This window comes from Lissotriton helveticus, chromosome 3_2 (genome assembly GCF_964261635.1).
Source record: "Lissotriton helveticus chromosome 3_2, aLisHel1.1, whole genome shotgun sequence".
NCBI lineage: Eukaryota > Metazoa > Chordata > Amphibia > Caudata > Salamandridae > Lissotriton > Lissotriton helveticus.
The window spans coordinates 182,176,979-182,201,602 of NC_136062.1; the positions used below are offsets into that span (position 1 = coordinate 182,176,979).

Sequence of the window (24,624 nt, forward strand, 5' to 3'; positions counted from 1 at the left end):
GTTGGCGGTGTGTGCCTAGTGGAAACGTGCGCTGACGGCTGGTGGTGTGTGTGCCTGGTTGGATTCACCAGTACGAAGTGGATGAGTCGTCCAGAAACGAACACTGTCCAAATGGATAGTCATTTGTATGAAGATGTCCAATGCTACTTTAGCTAGGATTGTTCCTCTATGTATCTGTCAGGAAGCTACATGGACACATCCACACCTTCACCAGTCTCTACTATATCGAAACAGGTCAGCACAAAGGCTAGTTAGCCTGCTCTGTCCGAAAAACATCCTGTTTCATTGTTGATTAAAAAGGTGAAGAATCTGTGGTCAGGGCCGACTTTAGCACTGGTGGCGCCTGGTGCGATAATCATTTTTGACGCCCCAACCCCATGGCCATCTCCTCGGATCCTCGGACTACCACCGGGCATTAGTACCACTCATCCGAGTCTCCAATCATAAGTTATTGCTAAAAACAGCGTCTTCCCCTGAGGTGGGCGACCCCTCTACAGGTCAGAACCCAGTGCGGCTGCTCTAGTCGCACTGCCCTAAAGCCGGCCCTGTCTGTGCAAAAAGTATCCATCGGAAGACAAAGTTATCTTCAGTTCCTGGTGGAACTGCAGAATCTTCACCTCCCTCTCTGTTCTGTGGCATGGACGTCGAGGTGTTAATAGAGTTCCGCTCACTGTCATCATTTGCAGTCTATCACTGATGCTCTCTGTATAAGGGCACAGAATGCTTTGTTGTTATTGACACCAGAGCGCCGGGTGATACCTGTAAACTGCTCTGCTGCGCCCCTTTAGTAGCTGTTAAGAGACTGCCATTAAGCCTCATAGCATCATGTTTGGGCACATGTGCAATTGCTGGAAAAGGTTTCAGCTCCTGGAGGGATTCAAAAGGTTGGAAATCTAAAATTAGATAGTTCTCCTTGTACCCTGATCGTTATATTGACATAATCCTAAAATAGAAGCCTAGCCCTTTGTTAGGAAGTTTGATGATAATTGTGGTCAGCTGCCGAAAAACTTTCAGTTCAGGCCAACAACATGCACATAGTTGCCCCTTTATATTTATAATATACACTATTTGCAACACAGTGACCACTATCTTGAATTTAGGAGACCTCCGAAGCACAGAGAAATCCAATTCTATCTCAGTACTCAAAAGAACATCTTTTTTAAAGTCATGATATAGTATCCACACCCTTCCTCTCGTGTGTTCATTTTACTACAGCTCATTGTAGGTCCAGATGCTTTCATTTTCGAGACAGATTATCTGATTTTGAATGTAGGTGATTCATTTATTTAGTTTGTGTCCAATTCAAAATCCTGGCTATTTTCTTGCATCATCTTTTTAGGACCCTTACCAAATTGTGTATACCTCTAAAGCAGTGTATTGCCTATGTCTTCCAGACTTATGTTTGGTACTATCAACTGCAGTTTTTGTACTTTTTTCTTCAAAGCTGAAAAATTAATTTCTGATGTGTGACTGCTTCCTGACTGCATCTGTAGTCCCTGTTGTAGTATGATCTTTTGGACATTATCTTGTAAGTCACTCTTCCCTCGGATAGTGTTCCTGTTTTCTGCATCTCGAACTATTAATGATTTTCTGTGTTGTCTGGATTGACTTATGCTTGAAGAGATCTCCTGTTTTTTTTGCTATTCTGCAAATGACTGACATTTAGATCTTCATGTATTGGTAGCCTCAAAAGACTAATTGTAAATCAAGGTGCCATTTGTAGCGATCAGAAGCTAGAATTGGAGAAGTATCAGTCAACAGTTTACCTTTCTCTTTCATGGTGTTTTTACCTTCAACCAAGCACGCATTAGAGGCCCAAATTATCTCTGTAAATCAGATATCCAAAACAGAACTGAGTCTTGTTGGTGTTACCCAGCTGCTATTGTAGTAATTCTGGCACGTTAAGTACAACAGCTTTTGTACAATGATCCTCTTACCTCCAGGAGGAATAGGAGTGTCAAGCTATTTAATCTAAAGCTGAGTAGTATGCTTTGGGGAAGCCTGTCTAGACAGTGAGTGTGAAGATTCTAGAGTTTCATCCAGCTTTGTCCATCAATTGCAGATTGAATCATTGTTTTTGGGAAAGACGCTGGATTATAGTATACAAGATCCTTGTACTAGAGCAACTGAAGGTAAATGGATTAAATACTTTTTGGACTGCAGTGTTTTTCCCTCCTCTCCAACTAAGGTGGATAATATTTATACACTTCCAAAGAGGCCTTTTGTACTTTACATATGCCAGAACACGTCGACCCTGTACAAAAAGCAACTGTCCCCAATTTAATATCTACTTTCCACAGCTATATGGAAGTCAGGTGAGCCGTGCTTTCCATAGTGTTGATTCCAGTAGACTGGGACTGCTGCAATCCAGATGGGCGGAGAAGAAACATTTGTGGCAGGATTTCTTGGATCCTGTACAAATGCAAACTTGGGTACTATCACATATACAGAAATCAAGCAAATTGGTTGTAGGGCCATTAATATTCAAGACCCTCAATTCCTCCTGACAATCCAATATGTGAACCAATAGGATTTTAAGGTTTGCTTTTCTAAATCCGAATTATTACCCCATTCATCTTATCTTTTGCTTGTGAATATATTACCTCATCTACCCACTCTTTTCATTTACATGATCTTCCTTTTATTTATTCTGGTCTTCTGCAGCAGCATTAAATCTGCTTTTAATCCCCTATCATAATCCAGGATTTGTCTGCATTTTATAGGATGGTTAAGACTATTTCTGTTTGGAAATAGGATATTGACTTTCTATCGCTAAACACATATGCAACAAAGTTATGACTTTCTAACCATTCTATCCTGCTCACCTTTCCGTAAATAAAATATGCAATGCCAGAAGAATCTCCCAAGCTCTTCAGTTCACCTTCTTAGATTAAAGTGATCCTCATATCAAAACCAGAAAAGGAAAGAAAGAGGTTGATAGCATAGAAATGTAAGAGGGCAAGAGCATTGAGAAGTAGTTTACCAAACGTCGTTAAATAAACAAACCAAAGTCCTCTAAAAACCCTTTCCCCAATTCATGATATCGTGCCAATATGAAACTAAGTACCAACAGTCCTCCGAGAACCCTCCTCCCCAGCACACATGTGAAAAAATTGGAGTACTCCTGTCTGTCACAAGCAAGCACAATGAGGTATCTCTATTTTGGAACTCGTAAATTAAAATACAGTGTAAGTGAAATAATTGGGCACATAGAGCAGCCGACTAATACATACTCAACATTTGAGGTAGGATGAAATCACAATAAATATAATATCTTTCCTAACGTTTGTCTCTTGTCGCAATTAGTATTCACCCACCCATTTAATATTTTTCCCCCTTTTTATTTTATTATCACAGTTTGTAACAGCATAAATAATACAATTCATCAAGCCATTTTCATCATTCATATAAATAAGAGATGAAAATCAGACATAAATATACATATTCGTTTCCTAAGTTGATCAATTTTGGAGCTTATATTTTATTCTTTAATCTTAGCAGTAATCCCTCTTGAAGAAAAGAAAAAAAAGGGCACATTCAGATTCTGTAATAACTTTGTCTCGGAGGTACTCCTACCTCTACCCCCAAATTTAAAAAAATGTAACTGCGGTTCCTACTCTTTGAGAGTGTCATTTTTCTTTTGCTTCAATTCTAGTCATCTTGAGTTTGCATTGGGAAATAACTGGAGCCTCTACCATTTTCCTTTTTGTAGGATGAAAGACTTAGCGACTACAGATGCAATCAAACATACTGTCGTTGCCGGATAAATAGATTGAACGCATCAACAATTCTGAAAAGGAGAGCTTTTGAATCAGGGACTAAGACCATCCGTAGCTTTCCACTAAGCCACTTGAAAATCTGCTTCCAGAAGGCATGAGAAGCAAATGTGAAGCCAATCCCATTGTGATAGTTATACCTGAAACACTTCCTTGAGATAGAAGCATACATGTTTTGTGGACGAGATGGTGTATAATAAAGCTGCCACTTACAAAAAAATGCCATGCGTTTAAAATTAGCACCCCTAATGGCCTTATACGCCCAAATGTTATACACTCTCCATGATTGTATGTCAAATCTACAACCTGTAGAATTCTGAACTTTTTGTAAAGTTTGTGGAACTATTTTTGTATGCAATTCTTCCTTGAAGATATGGTACCAGTTACCTTCCCCCCTGGCCTCCCTCACAAAAAAAGTATAACTAATCAAATTTGAAAGAACATCTTTGGAAAATTGTAAATTCCGTAAAAACACACGTCATCTTCATTGTGGTTTTATAGAGATACTTTCAAGAATTTTACATTATCCAATCTGTGAGCTTTTTATTTTTTTCGTCCTCATATGTTTGATAAGTATAAATATGGAGAAAGAAGAGAATACCGACCTAGTTTCTCACTGTCCAGACAAAGCGATACCCGCTCTCTCCACTCTGGAGGGGATGGTGCCCATCACGGAATCCTTCTCTACAGGTTCGGCTTACTCTTTTCTCCTATATTACAGGTTCTTACTTAGATTCTCTTTCTAGGTTCACCAATCCGTCTTGATGAGTCTCCTAGATTTTTGAGAATATCCTGCGTTTATTGATGCTTAATCATTGGATTAATATTAGTCATTTTTTCCAATTGATAAATTGAGTTTGAGTTTAAGGTATTTGTTGAGCGCTCATACACCTATCGGTTTCTTGGCGCTATATGACTACTGCTACTCTGAGAGCAGGAAAATATGGGAATGTAACAATTTAAGAGGGAAAGGCTTGGGTAAAGGGAAAGGTTTTGAGGCCTTTACGGAACAGGGGGTACTGGGAGCAGGTTCTCAAGTGGAGTGGGAGCGAATTCCAGAGTGCTGGGGCCGTGGTAGCGAATTTGGAGCCTCCCCACTTCTTCCGTTTGAAGCGGGGGACCACAAGAAGATGGTGAGAGGAAGAACGAAGTTCTCTCGATGGAATATAATCATGAATGACTGTGTTAATGAAAGATGGGGCAGTGCCGGTCCGGGCTTTAAAGATGGTACAGCCAAGTTTGAATAAGGCACGCTGCCGGACAGGAAGCCAGTGAAGGGAAGCGAGGAGGGGAGTAACATGATGTGACTTTGATAGGTTAAAAACCAGCCGGGCGGCTTGGTTTTGGACCAGTTGGAGGCGCCTCATAAGGTACGCCGGCATGCCATGATAGAGGGCATTGCCATAATCTAGGCGAGATGTTACCATGGCCAAAAGTATTAATTTGAGCGCAGGTGAGGAGAAAAATCGTGAGACTTTACGTATTGTCCTAAGGGAGAGGAAGGCTGAGGATACGACAGCACTGACTTGAGAGTGTAGGGAAAGTTGATTATTGATTTTAAACCCAAGAGTTTTGACAGAAGGGACAGGAGTGGGTGGGGAGCCTAAGGCAGGAGGCCAAAAAGAGGAGGACCAGGGACTGGAGCAACCACCTGTCAACACCAATTCCGTTTTATCGGGATTGAGTCTCAGGTGGTTGGAGTTCATCCAGTCCTGGATAAAGGTCATGATGAACTGAAAATTAGATATTGACTCGGGGGAGGAAGAGAGGGAAAAGATAAGCTGGAGATCATCTGCGTAATTGTACACAGAGACCTCCAGCTGCTGTAGAGCGAAAATAAGAGGGGCAATGTAAAGGTTGAATAGGAGAGGGGACAGAGAAGATCCTTGGGGAACTCCGCATTGGATAGGCCGAGAGTCAGCTGAGTACTCACCCAGGCAAACTGCCTGAGTGCGACCACTCAGGAAGGAGGATAGCCATAGCAGAGCTGACCCTCCGATTCCCGCCGCCTCGACACGTGAAAGTAAGATGGTGTGGTCCACCGTGTTGAATGCGGCGGAAAGATCAAGGAGGACCAGGGCTTGGGGCTGACTAGTATCCATTCCTTCTCGGAGATTGTCCAGGACAGATATAATTACTGCCTCAGTTGAATGAGCGGGGCGGAATCCAGCCTGCCTCGGCGCCAGGACGCTATTTCTCTCCACAAACTCACTCAAGGTTCTGACCACATGACGTTCCAGTACCTTCGCCAAAAAAGGCAGAAGAATTAACTAAAGATATACAATACTTGTTTTATACGACGGGGTACCAATACTACTCCAATAAGATTAGGAACATTAATATTAAATAAATTCACACAGGTGAAAAGTAAGAGTGTAGAGAAGAAGAAAGATTTAAATTACTATGAAGAGCAGGCATTCTTAACCCAGTTATCCCAAATGCTCATGTGCTTCGTTCTCCATTTAGGCTATTGTGTAGATCGAATTCATCCATTCAGATTCTAAGGGTGAGATAGGTAAGATCCACTTAATACACAATTCTCTATGAGCTAATAAGATTAAAATAAATATAAGAGCCTTAAGATGTCTTGGCATGCTACCAGCATATTCTTCCTCCAGAATCACCCCAAATATTACCAATGCCAGACTCGCCTTCACTTCTTGACCCACCAAATCTGACAAGATTTTACCCACTTTCGGCCAGAACACTTGGATGGAGGGATACCACCGGAACATGTGTGTTTCATCTGTGTTGGGTTCACCGCACTTTTGGCACTTCCTCACCGTTTGCAGGTCCATTTTCGCCAATTTTCGAGGCGTCCAGTAAGCCATATGTATGGTAAAAAGGTGATTTTTCTTTAATGGCGCAGATTTCACACAATACCACAAAAGAATTATAGATACTTGCCATAGTGCTTCTAGATCGTGCTCCGTTAGTTCCTTCCTCCAGGTCTCCATGTGCCATATTGTAGGATCTTCTGATGATTGTACCAATAACCAGTACCATACCGATATCTCTTTCCGTAATCCTGGCTGTAGCGCTATTTTGGCCTCATGAAGTTTGTTTTGTTTCGCCCCCTGTCTTAAAGTCTTAACGCAGCTTAATAACTGGCAATATTTAAAACGAGAGGCGGAGCCTTCTGTGATCTCTTGAAAATCTTGCTAAGGTATTCGCTGAGTGCCCTCCAATAACTGACCCCATCTACAAATTCCCTTTTCCCTTATCGGGATCTCTAAAGAGTCTTGCAGACATGTGGGGACCACCATATTGGCGCGTAGTGGCTATAATATGGAATCTGTAGCATCTTCCTAATTTGGTACCACAGTTTACAGGCCCAATGAAGAGTTTAGTCTGATTTTTTTTTTTTTATTTAGGGTCTCCAAACTTATAGAGAAAGTGGTTAGCTAGGTCTGGTGGACCGTATGTCAGGGCACGCAACATAGGGGTGAAATTATTGGAATCCTTTAATAGCTGTCTAAAAAATTTCAAATGGAAGGCTCTCTGATATTGTAGTAGATTTGGGCTTGCTATGCCCCCATTTTCCTTTTTTTCCCCCTGCATTTCCTCCATGCAATTCTGGACCTTTTTTCCCCCCAGATAAAGCTGAAAAAGGCTCCTTGTACTTTTTTGATCCATTCAGTCATGAATTCTAACGGATTTGTATTGAAAATAAATGTATATTTGGGTAAAATAGACATCTTTAGTAAGTTTCTTTTGCCCAGAAACGATAAAGGTAAAGAATCCCACTGCTGCAGTTGTTTTCTAACTTTTGAAGGAACTAGATCAAAGTTCACCTTCACTAAGGTTTCCAGATTTTACACCACCTTGATCCCTAGATATCTGATCTTCTTTTTAATGAGCTCACTTTGGGAAGTGGTGTTCCACTGCATAATCTCGGTTTTTGAAGGGTTTACAGCGTATCCTGATAGTTTACCAAATGTATCTAGAGTTTCCCAAATGACAGATATTACTGGGTCAAGATGAGTTGTGAAGATCAATAAGTCATCGGCATACAGCCCTATTTTTTTTCCCCAATCATTACATGTAAATGGATGAATATTCTTACATGCTCTTAACTTAATGGCCAAAGGCTCGATGTATATATTAAAGAGAATAGGAGAAAGTGGACAGCCCTGTCTGGATCCTCTTCTTATTTGTACTATTTCAGAAAGGGAGCAATTTACTAAAACTTGGGCCATAGGATTCCTATACAAGGCCTTAATTGCTGACCTGAATACATCCACCATATTAAAACGATGGATTACCTCATAAAGAAAGGTCCAGCTAACCCTGTCAAAAGCTTTTGCGGCTTCGCAGGTTATTATAGACAGTGTTTTTTATGTTCTATAGCAAGATCTACTGCGCCGATTAACTCGTGGGTCAAATCCTCTAAATGCCTCCCCCTTTACAAATCCCTTCTGATCATTATGGATAAGTGAACCGATCATTCGCTCCAGCCTTTTATTCAGAATCTATGTATATATTTTGTAATCACTGTTGAGCAATGATATCGGCCTGTATGATTCACATACTCTGGGGTTTTTGTTAGGTTTGAAAAGGATAATTATGGTTGCCAAGTCCCAAGAAGGAGTGGAATCTTGTTTTAAAATATATGCTGAGTTAAGAAGATCCAGCAGAATCGGAGCTAGAACTTCCCTCAGCAAAGCATACAGCTCATTAGGAATAGCATCAGGGCCAGCAGTCTTACCCTTTTTTTAATTCTTGAGCTATGGACTTCTTCCAATGTTATAGGCGCCAATAATTCCTCTCTATTTTCACTACTTAACAACGGGAGATTTATATCACTGAAAAAAGCCGCAGTCTGTTCTTTATTTTGAATTAAGTCCTCTGTGTAGAGATCCTGGAAAAACCGGACAAATTCCTGCTCAATGGCGCTATCTTCAGTGATGATATCACCTGTGACTTTATTTTTCAGGTCCTTGATGTTATTCCTGGTTCGATCTGTTTTAGCCTTCCAAGCCAAAAGCTTGCCGCTCCCCTCCCCATATTCGTAGTTGGCTAGTCTACTTGCTTCCCATCTCTTTTTCACCCTGAGTTCTAAATAATCCGCTAGTTTTGTCTTGACCTTGGCAAGATCTGCTTCTATTAAAGGTTTTATATTAACATCTATGGTTTGGGCCAAGTCTTCTTGAATTTCATTTATCTGATCTTCTAAAGAGGTAAGTTCTATTTTCCTATTCTTGTTTTCCCTGGCATTTTGGCCAATTAGGACACCTCGAAGATATGCTTTATACGTGTCCCAAACCTTATTTATGGGGGCCGTATCAAGATTAAAGAGTTGTCTGTTTTTATCACACTCTCATCGACGATTCAAGAAGTAGAGATCGATTTAATGTCCAATGCAACTCTAGAGATTTACCAATAAGGTTAAACTGTAAAAAAAAAAATGCAGAGTGGTCTGATAGGTGTTACGGTACACGGATAATTTTTTTGACCTACTTACTGATGCTACTGGATGTCAAGAAAAAATCGATCCTAGATCGGTGCCCATGCTTTTTATTATGAAATGTAAAATCCCTTATAGTGTTACAAGGCGCACCTCCCTCCACCCTCCCTTCTTGTATTTTTTAGACTCCATATATCTACTAGGCCGAAATCCTAAATTATTGGTTTCAGTGCAGTTCTCATTTTCGAAGTTGCCATATTGAGTTTTTGTTGAGGTTTTATCTTTATCTAAATCAAGAGTAACATTAAAATCACCTCCCATAATGATTGTGTCATTAAATTCAAGTAGATGAAGCATTAGTGTACGGAGAGGGAGAGGATCATCCAGATTAAGGCCATAATATGATACAAAAATTAACCATGTGTCCTGAGCTCTTGCTCTAACAATCACCCACCTACCTTGGGGGTCGACCTTGACTTCAGCAATAGTACATTGAGCTGATTTAAAAAAAATTATAACTACCCCTTTAACTGTCACTGTTTGCGGTGTACAAATACAGTACTCTATCCAAGTTTGAGATTTAAGAATATCAAACCTTTCCTCTTTTAATAGATGACATTCTTGAATAAGTATAAAATCCGCCTCCCTCATCTTCAAGTATTCCAATATTTTATTCCTCCTTGGAGTCACTCTCAGGCCATTCACATTCCATGACAAAACTCCTAAAGAGTTAATATTATCTAGAGCTGCCATGAGTTATTTAAAGTGGCCTTTTGCTGTCTCTTAACATTAACATGTAATATTAAACTCTCCTTAAGAAATGTTAACTCCAATAAACAAAAACGTCAAAGGAATAAAAGAAAAAACAGAACATCTGCATCAAACATTGTAGGACAAAAACATTTTTTTGATTTTCTCCCATATGCTTCCCACCCAACTGTCTTAAATTTTTCTTTACAATTTTACAAGTGACCCATCCCTCCCTCCCTTGGGAACCCTCCCAAGTAACACAAGGTATATTGACACCTCCTATGAGCTCTCTAGCTCCTTTGGGCTGACTATTTCCCACTGTTATGGTTGGGCCCTAATCTGCTCAACAAAGGTTTTTACGTCGTCTGGGTCTCTGAAAGTAAATGTAAATGTAAATGTATGTGTCTTGTAAAGCGCACTGCTGCCCTGAGGCGTCGTGGCGCTGTAGACCGCTGGGGAACCCGTCCTGGCTATCCCTGTGAGATGGTCCCTACTGGGTATCTCCAAGGTGAAACCAGGCATCCACGGCGAATGTGGGGGGCTGTTGTAGAGATGAGGCAAGCTAATGCCCAGAGTTGCCGAGTGTGATCCCTGGTTAGAGTAGGCACCGAGGAGAGAATTATCGAGTCCGCTGACCCTGGTCCACGACCCTGTATACATTTTTCCTCGTGACCTTTAAAGTGGCAGGGAGGCGTATATTTGCAGTGGTGCCTAAATCTCTTCAGTCTTGAATGAATTTTACTAATTCCCACTGCCTGTCCGAAGTCTTGTGAAACATCAGATCGAATGCGAAAGGACCAGTCATCCTTCTTGTACGTACCTACTTTTAGAGCTGCGGCAAGAATGTGTGAGCTTTTTGCATGTATTTGCCTAATCCCCATAAACTTCATTGGTTGCAGATCTAGAAATATATTTGTTTTCTGAGCTGTTTCCATAGCATAGTCTTGCTAAAAAAAAATCCTGTGACCATCTCATTTGAAATTATGATTTAATTTAGCCCAGGAGAGAATTATCATTAAGGGAATATGTTGCAGAGGTCTAATGTTCACAGCTCTCGGATAGGAACTGCATTTAGTAGGATGTGATTGAAATTCAGAGGGTGCAGAGTTCCAAGTCTCTGTGCAAATCTAAGCCAGAGATTGTAGGATCCACTTCTCCAGGAACTTGAAACATACATTTGCTTCTTTTTCTGCATTCTTCTGCAGACCATAAATTCTCATGATCTCTTTTATGTTTCTGCTTTCAAAATCAGTAATCTCACATTCTGAAAAAGGGGGAAATTCACAAGGTTAGGAATCTGCAGATTCCTAACCTTGTGAATTTCCCCAGGCACCAGATTGGATCCGGAAGATTTTCATAGCAACTCACTTGTGTGTCATACGTGGCATCAAGAAGCTACGCGTTGCTTCCGTCTCTGGGATGTGATATCAGGTCCACTAAATCTGAACCACCTCTGTATGCTGATTTCATTTCCTTTCTTCCACAGCCTCTGACGCAGATCTGAAGCTCGTTCCCTCAAGTCTGTCAGACTTGAAATAATTTTTTTCACTCTGAAATTCCAGTGTGCACTACCCTTTATAAAATCTACAGGATTTAAACTGTGCAATGACTGCCACAAGCGGATGTCAGTCACTGGTGTCTGGGCTCCATGCCACGATTCTGCATCATGTTAGAAATATGCTCAGATGAACCCCAACACCATCCGTTAGCGGAAGCCAATCTGTACATTACATTAGTCTAATAAGGGCCTATTGCATTTGAGGTTTCTGACGCTCTCTCGATCTCAGGGCCGATCTTCTGACTCGTCATCTTCAAAATGAGGTAATTGGGTAAGTCTAAGAAGAGTACAAAATGTAATAAGTCCAAACACGGCTCTCAGACGTTCCACAAATCCCAACACTTGGAGTCATGTGACCTCTCAGGTACCGCAAAGCCCCAGGGAACTCTGTCTCTGACCCTGGAACCGATTCCAGCTCTCATGCCTCTCCAGCCTGACTTTCCTGACCATGATGTGGTGCAGCACGAGCTCTGAGAACTTAACGAGGCTATGGATAAAATCTTCAGTTCCAAACTGGATCCCTCCAGTGCTCATTCGGGCGCCAATGATCCGACACGGCCTTCAGTTGGTATACCACCGACTGTGACAGTCGCTCCAACGCTTACTCCTGCTCACAGTTCAACTCCAATGCATTCTACAACAACACAACACTTATCTCTGACACCAGAAGGACATCAGTTGGTCTTTTCGGATTCTGAGGTGAACCCAGAGTGACCTCCGTTGATGTTGCACCAACCTCACCTCTAGATCCATTCTGACCCAAAATCATTTCCACAATGCTTACATGAATTTGGATACGATGATGATATTTCTAGACAGGTGATGACGGGAACTTATTTATCATCTTGCAGGACGCTAGTGGCCTAAATACAACCCACAACTGGCCTCCATTCTCCTCTTCAATGCGGAGCCTGTCTCCTTTTCCACAATGATTTGGAGGGCAACCACAGCCTTGGACCTCACACTACCCACCACTGAGGTGAAAAACAACATGTTGACAAAAGTGCTTTGCCCTGAACAAACTATCCAGGAATCCCTATTGCCATGTAATGAGTCCCTTATGGGGACAATGGGCACCTAAGAAGATTCAGGATCTTGCCTTCCAATCAATGGACAGATCGCAAGGCGACACAGTCCTGATCCAGGGGACCCTGCCTTCCTCTCCCAAAAATGGTCACCAGAAAGTCTGGTGGTATTGGCCTCTACCAGCCAGTTGAACCGTAACACGTTTCTGACCAAACCGCCAGAGAGTCCAAACGCATGGAAGCTTTCGCCAAAAGGTTGTTTGCCTCGGCTAGTCTTGGCCTTAGATAAGTCAATGCAATAAGAACAGGGGTACTCCGTATTTTGTTTGTGGTCAAGAGGTGGGAGTAGCAAATAGTACAGAGACACGGGAAGAATTTGTTTTGGGCAATTGCCGGGGTGCCGACCGCCGTGTCTCTGCCACAGACCTTCTGTGGCAGAGACACGGCGGTCGGCACCCCGGCAGGACAGAACGTGAGCAATTGCCCAAAACAAATTGCGGCACATGTTCCCCATTCTGATATCATAAAAATTCAAAAAGAACAGATAATACGCTATAAAGGAACACTGCCTTCTGTTATTTAGGAGCCTCACCTCCCATTGAGAGCAAATAACTAGATCATCTTTTTAAATTATAAGATCTCAGCCAGACATGGACGGGACCTCTAAAGAATTGTAATAAGCCAGCAAAATCAGGCGCTTTATTAAAGCCACAGCAGATCCATTCTACCTCTACGACCTTATATACTAAGATTAAGAGAACCCCATGGTTCTTGATACCAGAATGGGGAACATGTGCCGCAATTTGTTTTGGGCAATTGCTCACGTTCTGTCCTGCCGGGGTGCCGACCGCCGTGTCTCTGCCACAGACCTTTTGTGGCAGAGACACGGCGGTCGGCACCCCGGCAGGACAGAACGTGAGCAATTGCCCAAAACAAATTGCGGCACATGTTCCCCATTCTGGTATCATAAAAATTCAAAAAGAACAGATAATACGCTATAAAGGAACACTGCCTTCTGTTATTTAGGAGCCTCACCTCCCATTGAGAGCAAATAACTAGATCATCTTTTTAAATTATAAGATCTCAGCCAGACATGGACGGGACCTCTAAAGAATTGTAATAAGCCAGCAAAATCAGGCGCTTTATTAAAGCCACAGCAGATCCATTCTACCTCTACGACCTTATATACTAAGATTAAGAGAACCCCATGGTTCTTGATACCAGAATGGGGAACATGTGCCGCAATTTGTTTTGGGCAATTGCTCACGTTCTGTCCTGCCGGGGTGCCGACCGCCGTGTCTCTGCCACAGACCTTCTGTGGCAGAGACACGGCGGTCGGCACCCCGGCAGGACAGAACGTGAGCAATTGCCCAAAACAAATTGCGGCACATGTTCCCCATTCTGGTATCATAAAAATTCAAAAAGAACAGATAATACGCTATAAAGGAACACTGCCTTCTGTTATTTAGGAGCCTCACCTCCCATTGAGAGCAAATAACTAGATCATCTTTTTAAATTATAAGATCTCAGCCAGACATGGACGGGACCTCTAAAGAATTGTAATAAGCCAGCAAAATCAGGCGCTTTATTAAAGCCACAGCAGATCCATTCTACCTCTACGACCTTATATACTAAGATTAAGAGAACCCCATGGTTTCTGACTATTTGCAGACATTTGCTTAGTCCAAGTTGGCCCTGAAGAAGGTGAAACACAAATAAAATATCACCGAAACGTACGTAGGCCGTACGCATACAAAGACCCTCGAATAGGACAAACTGAAAGATCATAAGAACTAAATTGGAAAATAAATCCAAATCGAGATCACAACAAGAATATATAGATTGGTTCATGATTTAAGATAGACTGAAATCATACTACGAGGAGTCTTGTATTGGACACTGATAATACATTTCCACAAAGTTTGGAAACATTTATGTATTTTTGTCATTGTTGTTTGTATGTGAGTAAGTGTGAGTATGGATGCTAGGATGAATGTTCATATCTGTACATAAATGAATAATGAGGGGTTCTATCTAGAACAACAATTTCAGTTAATATGTGGCACCTCAACAAACGCACGTTAATTGATATTTAGTTATATTTATTATGTTTTTTATGTGAAAGAAAACTGCAGAAAAATGTAAAAAAGTATATATTTTTGTATAATGATGAATACATTTATAAAAAAATAACAAATATGTGAAAAGTCTATTGTGTCATGTAATGCATCCTATGTACAAATAATTGACTTAACTGCTAAAAGTGCTGAATGATATTCAGGTCATAATAAGAGGTTCTTCCCGTGTCTCTGTACTTAGATAAGTCAATTACAGTTGCCTCCTGGGGAGATACACGCTCACCTTATTGGACATGGTGTTGCATATCTTGCCCACAGTCCCAACAATAAGGCCAAAACTCTAGATTTGTTTAAGATAGACAAGACATGGTAAAGTAATCCATTCTATTAGCACCGTAAATGGATTCGCTCAGCCAGATATACCCTTTGTCGAGAATTGTCGCTTTGGAGACAATGACAAATCTGCCCAAGATTGTTTCAAAGAGAGTAAGGCAATAGTGCACACTCATGGGTTTGCTCCGCCAGTGCGTCAGGTCCCCCAACAGTTTTGTCCTATTGTAAGGCTTTGGGAGGAGATATCAACAGAGGCAATTGCAAAACATGCCTCAACAACTACAGGCCTCTCAATCCTTTTGAGGCAAAGGCAGGGATTAAGATGCCAGCTTCCAGGCCCCCATGGGCAATGATCTACCTCTGCTTTGTCACGATCGGCAGCGCGTGATCACCCAGTTTGGGGGGCAGAGGGGCAAGGGTCTCAAAAGCTTTCACCTCTGGGTGGAGGAGTATTACATCGACCCATTCCAATGGGTTCTCCAGATTCTGGAACACGGTTGCTCATGTTACATGCTGCAGATATGTCACCCTCACCACAACATCTCCCAGAGGGCCACTTTTCCATACTCCATGGGGAAGTTCATGGTCTCTGCCAAGAAATCATTGGAGAGGATTCCAACATCAAAGATCAGGACTGTCTGTTATTCCGGTTATTTCCTGGTGCCAAAAAAGGAGAGAGGCCTATGTCCAATACTAAATCTTCACCCTCTCAATCAATCAATCCGTCATATCATTTGTATAGCGCGCTACTCACCCGGAGGGGTCTCAAGGCGCTGAGGGGGGGGGTGGGGGGAGTCTGCTACTGCTCGAAGAGCCAGGTCTTGAGTTGCTTCCTGAAGGATAGATGGTCCTGGGTCAGCCGGAGGTGGATGGGGAGGGAGTTCCATGTCTTGGCTGCCAGGTAGGAGAAGGACCTTCCTCCGGTGGTGGCTCTGCGGATGCCTGGAACAGCGGTGAGGGCGAGGCTGGTGGATCGTAGCTGGCGGGTGGGAGTGTAGAAGGTCAGGCGGTTGTTGAGGTACCTGGGGCCCAGGTCGTGGAGAGCCTTGTGTGCGTGGGTGAGGAGTCTGAACGTGATCCTCTTGCTGACGGGGAGCCAGTGCAGGTCTCTCAAGTGTCCGGAGATGTGGCTGTGTCGGGGGATGTCCAGGATGAGTCGTGCGGAGGCGTTCTGGATGCGTTGGAGTCTTTTCTGAAGTTTGACTGTGGTTCCGGCGTAGAGGGTGTTTCCGTAGTCCAGTGACGAGTGCCTGGGTGACCGTCTTCCTGGTTTCGGTGGGGATCCATCGGAAGATATTTCGGAGCATACGCAGGGTGTTGAAGCACAACGACGACACGGCGTTGACTTGTCTGGTCATCGAGAGGGAGGAGTCCAGGATGAAGCCCAGGTTGCGTGCGTGGTCCGTTGGCTTGGGAGCGGTGCCCAGGGCAGGGGGCCACCAGGAGTCGTCCCAGGCGGAGGGCGATGATCCCAGGATGAGGACTTCCGTCTTGTCTGAGTTCAGTTTCAGGCGGCTGTTCTTCATCCACTCGGCGACGTCTTTCATCCCTTCGTGTAGGCTGGTTCTGGCGGTGGCGGGGTCGTTGGTGAGGGAGAGGATCAGCTGGGTGTCGTCGGCGTAGGAGATGATGTTGAGGTTGTGTTGGCGTGCGATGGCTGCGAGGGGGCTCATGTAGACATTGAAGAGGGTGGGGCTGAGTGATGATCCTTGTGGTACGCCGCAGATGACTTCGGTGGCCTTGGATCTGAACGTGGGGAGGCGGACCCTCTGGGTTCTTACGGTGAGGAACGAGATTATCTACTTCAGTGCCTTCTCTTGGATTCCGATGTTGTTGAGGCGCTGCACTAGGGTGTGGTGGCAGACCGTGTCGAACGCTGTGGAGAGGTCCAGGAGGATGAGGGCCTCTGTTTCCCCGTTGTCGAGCAGGGATCTGATGTCGTCTGTGGCTGCGATGAGGGCGGTCTCGGTGCTGTGGTTGGCTCGGAAGCCGGACTGCGAGTGGTCGAGGGATCCGTTCGTCTCGAGGAAGGCGGCAAGCTGTCTGTTGACGGCCTTCTCGATGACCTTGGCAGGAAAAGGGAGGAGAGAGATGGGACGGTAGTTCTTGAGGTCGGTGGGGTCCGCTGTTGGTTTCTTCAGGAGGGCGGTGAGCTCGGCGTGCTTCCAGCTCTCCGGGATGGTGGCGGTGTTGATGATGTCCCGGAGTTGGAGTGCGATGATGGAGTCGGCTTTGTTGAAGACGTGGTGGGGGCAGGGGTCGGTTGGTGATCTGAACTTTGTTCTTCAGGACTAGTTCCCCATACTCACCTTGACCCAATTTCTGTCTGCCCTAGATCAAGGAGACTGTATGGTAATGTTGGATTTGCAGGATGCCTAAGTCAACATTCCCGTTCTGCAGTACCACAGGCATTACTAGCGGTTTAAGTTAAGCACGTTTAGTTCTTAGTGCTCCCTTTGACCTTACCAATGCACCTCAGGTGATTGCTGAATTGATTGTGGTGGTCACAGCCAACTACGTAGGTTGGGGATGCCAGTCTTTCTGTACCATGGCAGTGGGCTCACCTGAAACAGTCATAAATAGACCACCTCCAAATGATGGCCGACCTGTTGACATAGTTGGGCTTTTCTATCAACATGCCGAAGTTACACATGACTCCTTCACAATGTCTCCCCTTCATTGGACCTGAGGTTTTATATATCACAAACTAGATAGTCATGCTTCGTGACCTTGTGTTGACCCTCTACACTTCATTGCTTTTAATCCTGTAAAAGGCACCCTTGAATAAACATATCCCTGAGTACCCTATAGGTAGGTTTAGACCACTTTCACATGGTACTACAGTTTTCTATTATCCCCACTGTGTTGTGGTGGACTGCTGGTAGCGCAGTCGCCCCCCACCCCCAGATCTCCTGGCCTCTGGTCTCCCGGGGCATGCACAGCATGACCTCCGTGAAGAGTTTTTTAAGTTACAAGCACTCTGAGCTGGAGCTTTAGGCTCCTAAGCTCAGTAGTGTAGTGACCCATTGTGATTGGTTTTATGGCTGCATTGAGTGGTCTGCATACAGAGACTGGTAAATGTTTATGGTTGTTTTTCAATGAAAATGGTTTATTGAAAGTATGCTTATACATACGAGTGTTGTTTAATACAAATATAGTTGCCATTGACATATTGACAAAATATATAACATGTGGCTGTGATATTAATGTAATGATCCCTTGTCAAAGCCGGTAGACCTGCCTGAGATCTATTAATGTGCTGATCCCTTACGAAAGACAGTAGACTTTTCATATATATATATATATATATATATATAACCAGCCAAACCCTTATAGTGTGATGTTACATCTACTATAGATGTGGGTGGGGTAGGGATTGTGATTCATGGGGTTCAGGACCCACTATGGACTGATCTGGTATGCTGCATGAAGGAGTCAAAGTCTGGGAAAGGGTAATTGAGTCCCAATAAAAAAAGACAATAGAGGACTTATTACTTGTGCAGGACTCACAACCTTCTCAACTTATCCAGTTTTTTACAATACACTATTCTTCTGCAAATCATATGGATTAGACCGATAGTAAGTTTTATAAACTACTCAGCAATTACTCCAGAAATAATCCTCAATCCAACTTAATTTCATCATACATCTCTATCTTGTTAGTCGAGATCCTATTTAATTTATAAACAGCCATCTAACAGCATGGTAGAATTAGTCCATATGCTCTGTGAAGTCATGTAAACCTCTCTTCTAACTTAACTGTGCCATCAAGCCTAAACTTGGAACTCCATATTCAATACATTGCAATCAAGCGCACATTTATTAAGTGCACCATTCAAGCAAGTTAACTTGCTTTTTATGGTGTGCACTTGTATAACTCACTCTAGCATTTTAAACGCACAAGCAGTGGCAATTTAAGCGTAGAACTAGGCTTGAATTATATACAGCATTATGCAACATATGGAAGACTTGCTACACTCGTCACTATGGGAACTATGTAGCCAATAATGTTTCAGTTAGGGTACCCTAATCTATTCCCCGGGTTACTGAGAGCATTGTTTTTGAAAATTGCCACTTGTAATTTGATCTTTGTCTATTTTAGGGTGGAAGGTAGGACCTGGTATAGTTCTCACCGTGGGCGACTATGGATAGCGGCAGCAGCTAAAAGACCTTCACCGCAAGAAATCTCTGAGCTTGAATCCTCCTACCGAATGCTGCATCGAAAAAGTAAGCGCTTTCAGCAACTATGAAAAAGCTATAGAATTGTTGTTCTTCTCTCTTGATAAAGTAATCTTCACTTAGTATTTTGCAAATGATCCAGGTATTGCTGTTATGCAAAAGGAGGGGTTAGGCCCTATGGACTCGAGGGTAGGCTGGGCCGTATAATCATGAAACATAGAAAATGTACCTAACCCTCCGTTTTACTTCAAACACATTTCTAGTGTACTGAAAGATAAAGAAAACTTTATACGTTTATCCTGGCAATTACTTATGCCTTATATTTTGGTGCTTATTTGTAATTTTGATGTTTTGATTCATCAAGAAAGACACAACATCCTTTAAACAGGATACCACATTATTACAATACAATCATAATCAAAAAAATAAATTGTGCATTGTCATCCATATAAATAATCCATACAAGTGTTAAATACATTTACAAACAGACAGAATGTCACAAACACTTCTTGTAAACATGATTTTAGAAAATCTGGAATATTTCATAAACAGTTGCCTAATGGACACAATTTTCTGACAGCTGAACAATCCTATTTGTAACCTTGTTATAAGAAACCTATTGATTGTCTCAAATTAATCAAGGAATTTTAATCCCATTGTCTAATTATTCATGGAATTAATGCCGTTGCCGACGCGTTTCGAGTTCTGGTTTAGAATCACCGGACTCTCATCAGGACTGTGTCAGTCTTTTCCGTAAAACACTGTTCATGACAAAAAACAAAAAATGTGGGGATTTTATTTAGAAAACTTCCTCTACCTATTAAAAGTCACTTTATATAATTTGCATATGTCAGGCCAACGTACCTTCATATTTTCACGAAGGTACTGGATCTCGAAATGCTGAAAATGCTGGCGGTGCAATTCTGCAACAAAATGCAGTTGTCTTAATCGGTTTTTACTCTCATATAGTCAAATCAACAATTGCGTTTCATTAAGAAGAATGGGAAAGGGTTTTATTTATTTTTTACCTCATTCGTGGCGTGGCGTGCCGGGTCGAGCCGGGACAGGGCCCGATATTTATTTTCGTTCAACAGAGTGTAAATGAATCACGTCCAGACGTGTGATTCTGAAAAGAAAAAGGCAAGTGTATTGTGGCCTCTGAGCACGCATTCAATAAAACGTGCGAAAAAGAAGACTGATTCATACTCGCTGCTTTGCGGGTATGCCTTGGTCAAAAATGTTGGGGCTGCCGCTTGTATAATTATTTGCGTGCTAGCCTACGAAAGCAAAATGGAATAATGAATGGTCAATACGGGGCTCTGGCGAAACTTTATGACAAAGTTCTTGACTCAAAGACATAAGAACTCTCACCTTCTCATAAGCGTTTGTCATGTGGAAAACCATCTCATGTTTGGTTACCGGCAGAGCAGGAATGGCGATCTAGTGAAAGCGCCATGTTGTCAAATAGTTCCTGCTGGACCAATCAGAGCAAAGTGTCTAGTAATAGTAATATATGTTGCATCTTGGGAGTTGTAGTGTTTGTCTCCCATTTTTTGACTAAGATGCATCTAAAATGCTACGTTTTCGATTGAAAGCGACAAACCTTACGTTTTGTCATGCTTACAATCGCCATAGTGAATGAAAGTACTGTATTTTAGTATGTACCCAACACCTTTCGGTGATCAAGTCATATATGTGTGTTTGGAGAAAGGGGGATGTATTACCATTGTGCCCAGATCTGCCTCGTGTCGTATATATTCCAAAGGCGAATTTCATACCTTGTTAAGTTCGCTCATACAATTAAGTCCCCGATTGATGCTGTCAAATTTCATAATCAAGTATGCTTCTTTACGTAGCAAAGCACTTTCAATGCAAGGAGACCGATGTTTAGGTTCAATCCCAGCTATGATCGTCCAACGAAAATCATTTTCAGTATGATTTTCAGTCAAAAAATGTTCAACCATTGGTGCCGTCAAAACTTTCCTCTTTATTCTCGATTTGTGTTGTGTAATTCTTGAGTTGATTTGCTGACATGTTTTCCCAATATATATTTTAATGCACGGACGGACCGCAGCATAAATTACGTTTTTAGTCCTGCAATTGGTGAACATATCATGTCTCCATTTAATCTCTTTGTGGATGAGTTCATTTCCTTCTATAGTAGTGTTGCAAGCTACACACTTACCACATTTGTGGTGCCCACATACAGGTTTTAAATTCCAATGTGCAACTAAGTCACTTTTTGGTTTAGGAATATGGCTATCAGCTCGAATAATCTGCTGGCCAATACACGGATTCTTCCGCATTGCAAAAATAGGTTTTTGCAATGGATGTTCTAGGTTCTCCAAAAGGTGCCAATTTCTTAAAATGATTTGTCTAAACTTGTTGGTGTGCGACCCATATGTAGTCACACAAACAAGTTTATCCAGTTCACCTTTTTCTTTAGTCTGTAGGAGACTTTCCCTAGGGGTAAATCTCGCTCTTTTTTTAGAATGCTTCAGCAATTTCTTAGGGTAACCCCTCATCTCCATTTCATTGCAGAAAGACGTTGCATGATTTTCGAAGTCAACCAGGTCTGTGCAGTTTCTCCTTATCCTTAACAGCTGTCCGTAAGGAAGATTTTCCTTGAGACACTGTAGATGTGAGCTTTTGTAGTGGAGTATTGTGTTTTTATCTGTCTCCTTTTTGTAAAGAGATGTTGTTAACGTTTGTTTGTCAGTGCCTACAGAAACATCAAGAAAAGTCATCTTAATCTTACTGGACTGGATAGAGAACTTAATGTCATGATGTCTAGCATTTAACCAGTCATGAAACTGGTTCAACTCTATCTGGCTCCCCTGCCACAGGAGCCAGATATCATCAATGTATCTGAGCCATTGCTGTATGTTGTTGATGAACGGGTTATTGTTATTAATTAATCTTTCCTCGTATTGTGCCATATATATCACCGCCATCTCCGGCGCATAAGGACAACCCATGGCTGTCCCTTTGATTTGGGCAAAGAAGTCATTCTCAAACTTGAAGTAGTTACTTCTGAGTGATATTTCTGCCAACAATATGATAAATGAAGTGGGAACCCTATGTGGTCTTTCTCTCTGTTCTAGGTATAGTTCCATTACTTGAAGTGCCTCATCCTGGGGGATCTGGGTATAGAGTGAAGTGACATCTAGTGTCACCATTATCTGTGTCTCATCATCAAATGTTTTACCTTCAATTTTTTTGATGAAATCAGTCGTGTCCCTTAGATAAGATTTAACCCCCAGCAAGAATGGTTTGATGAAAAAGTCAATATATTTTGACACTGGCTCTAAAACAGAGTCACACCCCGAAACGATCGGTCTTCCAGGGGGTGTTCTACTGTTTTTGTGTATTTTTAGCAAAAAATACAGTAAAGGGGATCTTGGCAGTTTCTTATTCAAAAATTCAAACTCTTTCGGGCCTAAGAACCCTTCCTCCAGGCCCACTTTGGTTATTTTGGAAATGTTGTCCTGAATTTCATGGACAGGATCTTCTTTCACCTGTCTGTACCATTCTCGGTTATCAACATGTGATCGGCACTCAGTCACATACATAGGGCGAGGCCAGATCACTACCGCCCGCCCTTGTCAGCTTGTTTTATCACAATCAAGGTTTCCGCTTTAAGATCGCGGATAGCTGTTACTTGACCCTTGCTGATATTATTTTTGGCTAAACTTTTCGTCTTTTCCAATTTAGTAATGGATGATAAAACAGCTTGCTCAAAGGCTTAAATTTGTTTAGGTATGTTTTGTGTTGGGAAAAATTTAGATTTTACCCTCAGTCCAGTTGTTTCTCTACTCAATGTGGGTTCGGCACCAGCAAAAAGGTTTTTAATCTGATCTTACGGCAAAAATCCAATGCCTCTAGTTTCAGTTTAGTGAAATCAGTATGCCTATTTGGGACGAACTTTAGTCCTAGGCTCAAAATCATCTCGTCATCTTTCGTTAATAGCTTATCCGAGAGGTTAACTATAGTTGAATTATCTAGTGTTTGTAGAACCTGCTTCTTGTTCTCATTTCCCAAGGTTGTTTGAAACGGACCCTTGATTGTCCGCCTTTGTCTAAAAAACACGAGGAGGAGGAAGGACCTTGTTTTTTAGAAGTGCCTGGTCTAGAGTCAGATGAAGAATCAGATGATGAAGTTTCTGAAAAGGTAGTGAATCTATTCCTAGATCTACCTTGGAAAGAAGTTAAAGCTCTTCTTGATTCTGCCGAGGTGTAATAGTCCTCTTTTAGGAATGGATAAACCTGTTCAATCTTGAAAGCTTTTGAGTCTTTCTCGAATTGAGCAGTTTTGGCATTAATCGTATTGTCTTTAAAGGTTTGAATTTCCTTTTCAATCTTTTCCAATAGAGTTTTAGCTTCCTTCACCGTTTGGTTATCCGAAATCGCCTTAATTAATTCCTCAACTTCCTTCTCCTCCTGGCTACAAAGTCTCTGAGCAGTTTCTATAGTGTGTACCATTAAATCCCGACTACATTTTGTGTTTATGTAACTGAAGCCAGGTATTGCTGTGGCATTTTGGTTCTATTCTCTAAGGATATCCAACTTTTGAATGTTCAGGAAGGTCAGTGTCTTGGTATTCTAGTGTTTGCAGTGATAGTACTGCATCCGTGTTTTGAGTGTAACAGACATAATGCCTTTTTTCTTTCATCTGTAGCCATGCACACATAGCTGTCGTCCTCTGGAATAATGGGCTGCCATTCCTGGCCCGGAAGAGCTGACAAACTACTCTTGTCCAAGTAGTTTTTTCGGCCTAGGAAAAAAAACTCTTGAAAAAATTGAGCACGTATGTTGACCTGCCCAAACCCAGTATTTGTATACATCCACTTGGCTTTACCTCATATCAGTCCTTTTTCCTCCTCTGAAGTTACATATTTCCCTCAAGCACACAAGTGTTCACAGAGTCATCTGTTATTTGTCATATTTTTTCTCGGTAGCTTTTTCTTGTCTTTTAGATAGCTCTCTCACAGTCCTAGGTTCGTACACGGTACCTGTATTAAAAAAATATATATTTTGCCACCAGCTCCATCTTTATTTGAGTCCCGATTGTCAAAACCGTCATTGCTCATTTGCCTACACCCTTGTGACGAACCTGCCTTAGTTTTACAGGATCAGAATCTTCTAAGTATCTCCAAGTCTTTCTGTAAATTCTCAATGAATTTACTACAGAAGGTGGGACTTATTTGCCTTTTGATATTATTGTGCTTTTAGTTGGACTACATTATACCCACATTATCTTATGCTAACCCCCCATCATATTTAGAGAGAATAATACAAAATTGAATGCCAAAATTAAATCTAAAACCTAAGGAAAAGATGCTGATAACCACACCATGTCTCAAGTAAAACCTACACAGGGCAAAGGAAATTTAAATGAAAGCTGCAATGTTTGGAATATCCTCCCAGAAAACAAAAGGCATTATATAGGTGCATGAAACCTTTAGAAAACCCCAGAATAACATCTGTTCAAAAGATAGCCTTTCAATGAATAACATCTC

The 24,624-nt window shown here is 42.1% G+C and overlaps 1 protein-coding gene across 1 annotated transcript in view; it reads left to right on the forward strand.

Moving 5' to 3' along the window:
- The window catches only part of TRIP4 (thyroid hormone receptor interactor 4), a 624,053-nt gene that overhangs the window by 309,872 nt on the left and 289,557 nt on the right, over positions 1-24,624 (forward strand). The window contains exon 10 of the mRNA XM_078685000.1: positions 19,030-19,154. Coding sequence (XP_078541126.1) covers positions 19,030-19,154 — 125 coding nt within the window. The remainder of the gene's footprint in view (positions 1-19,029; positions 19,155-24,624) is intronic.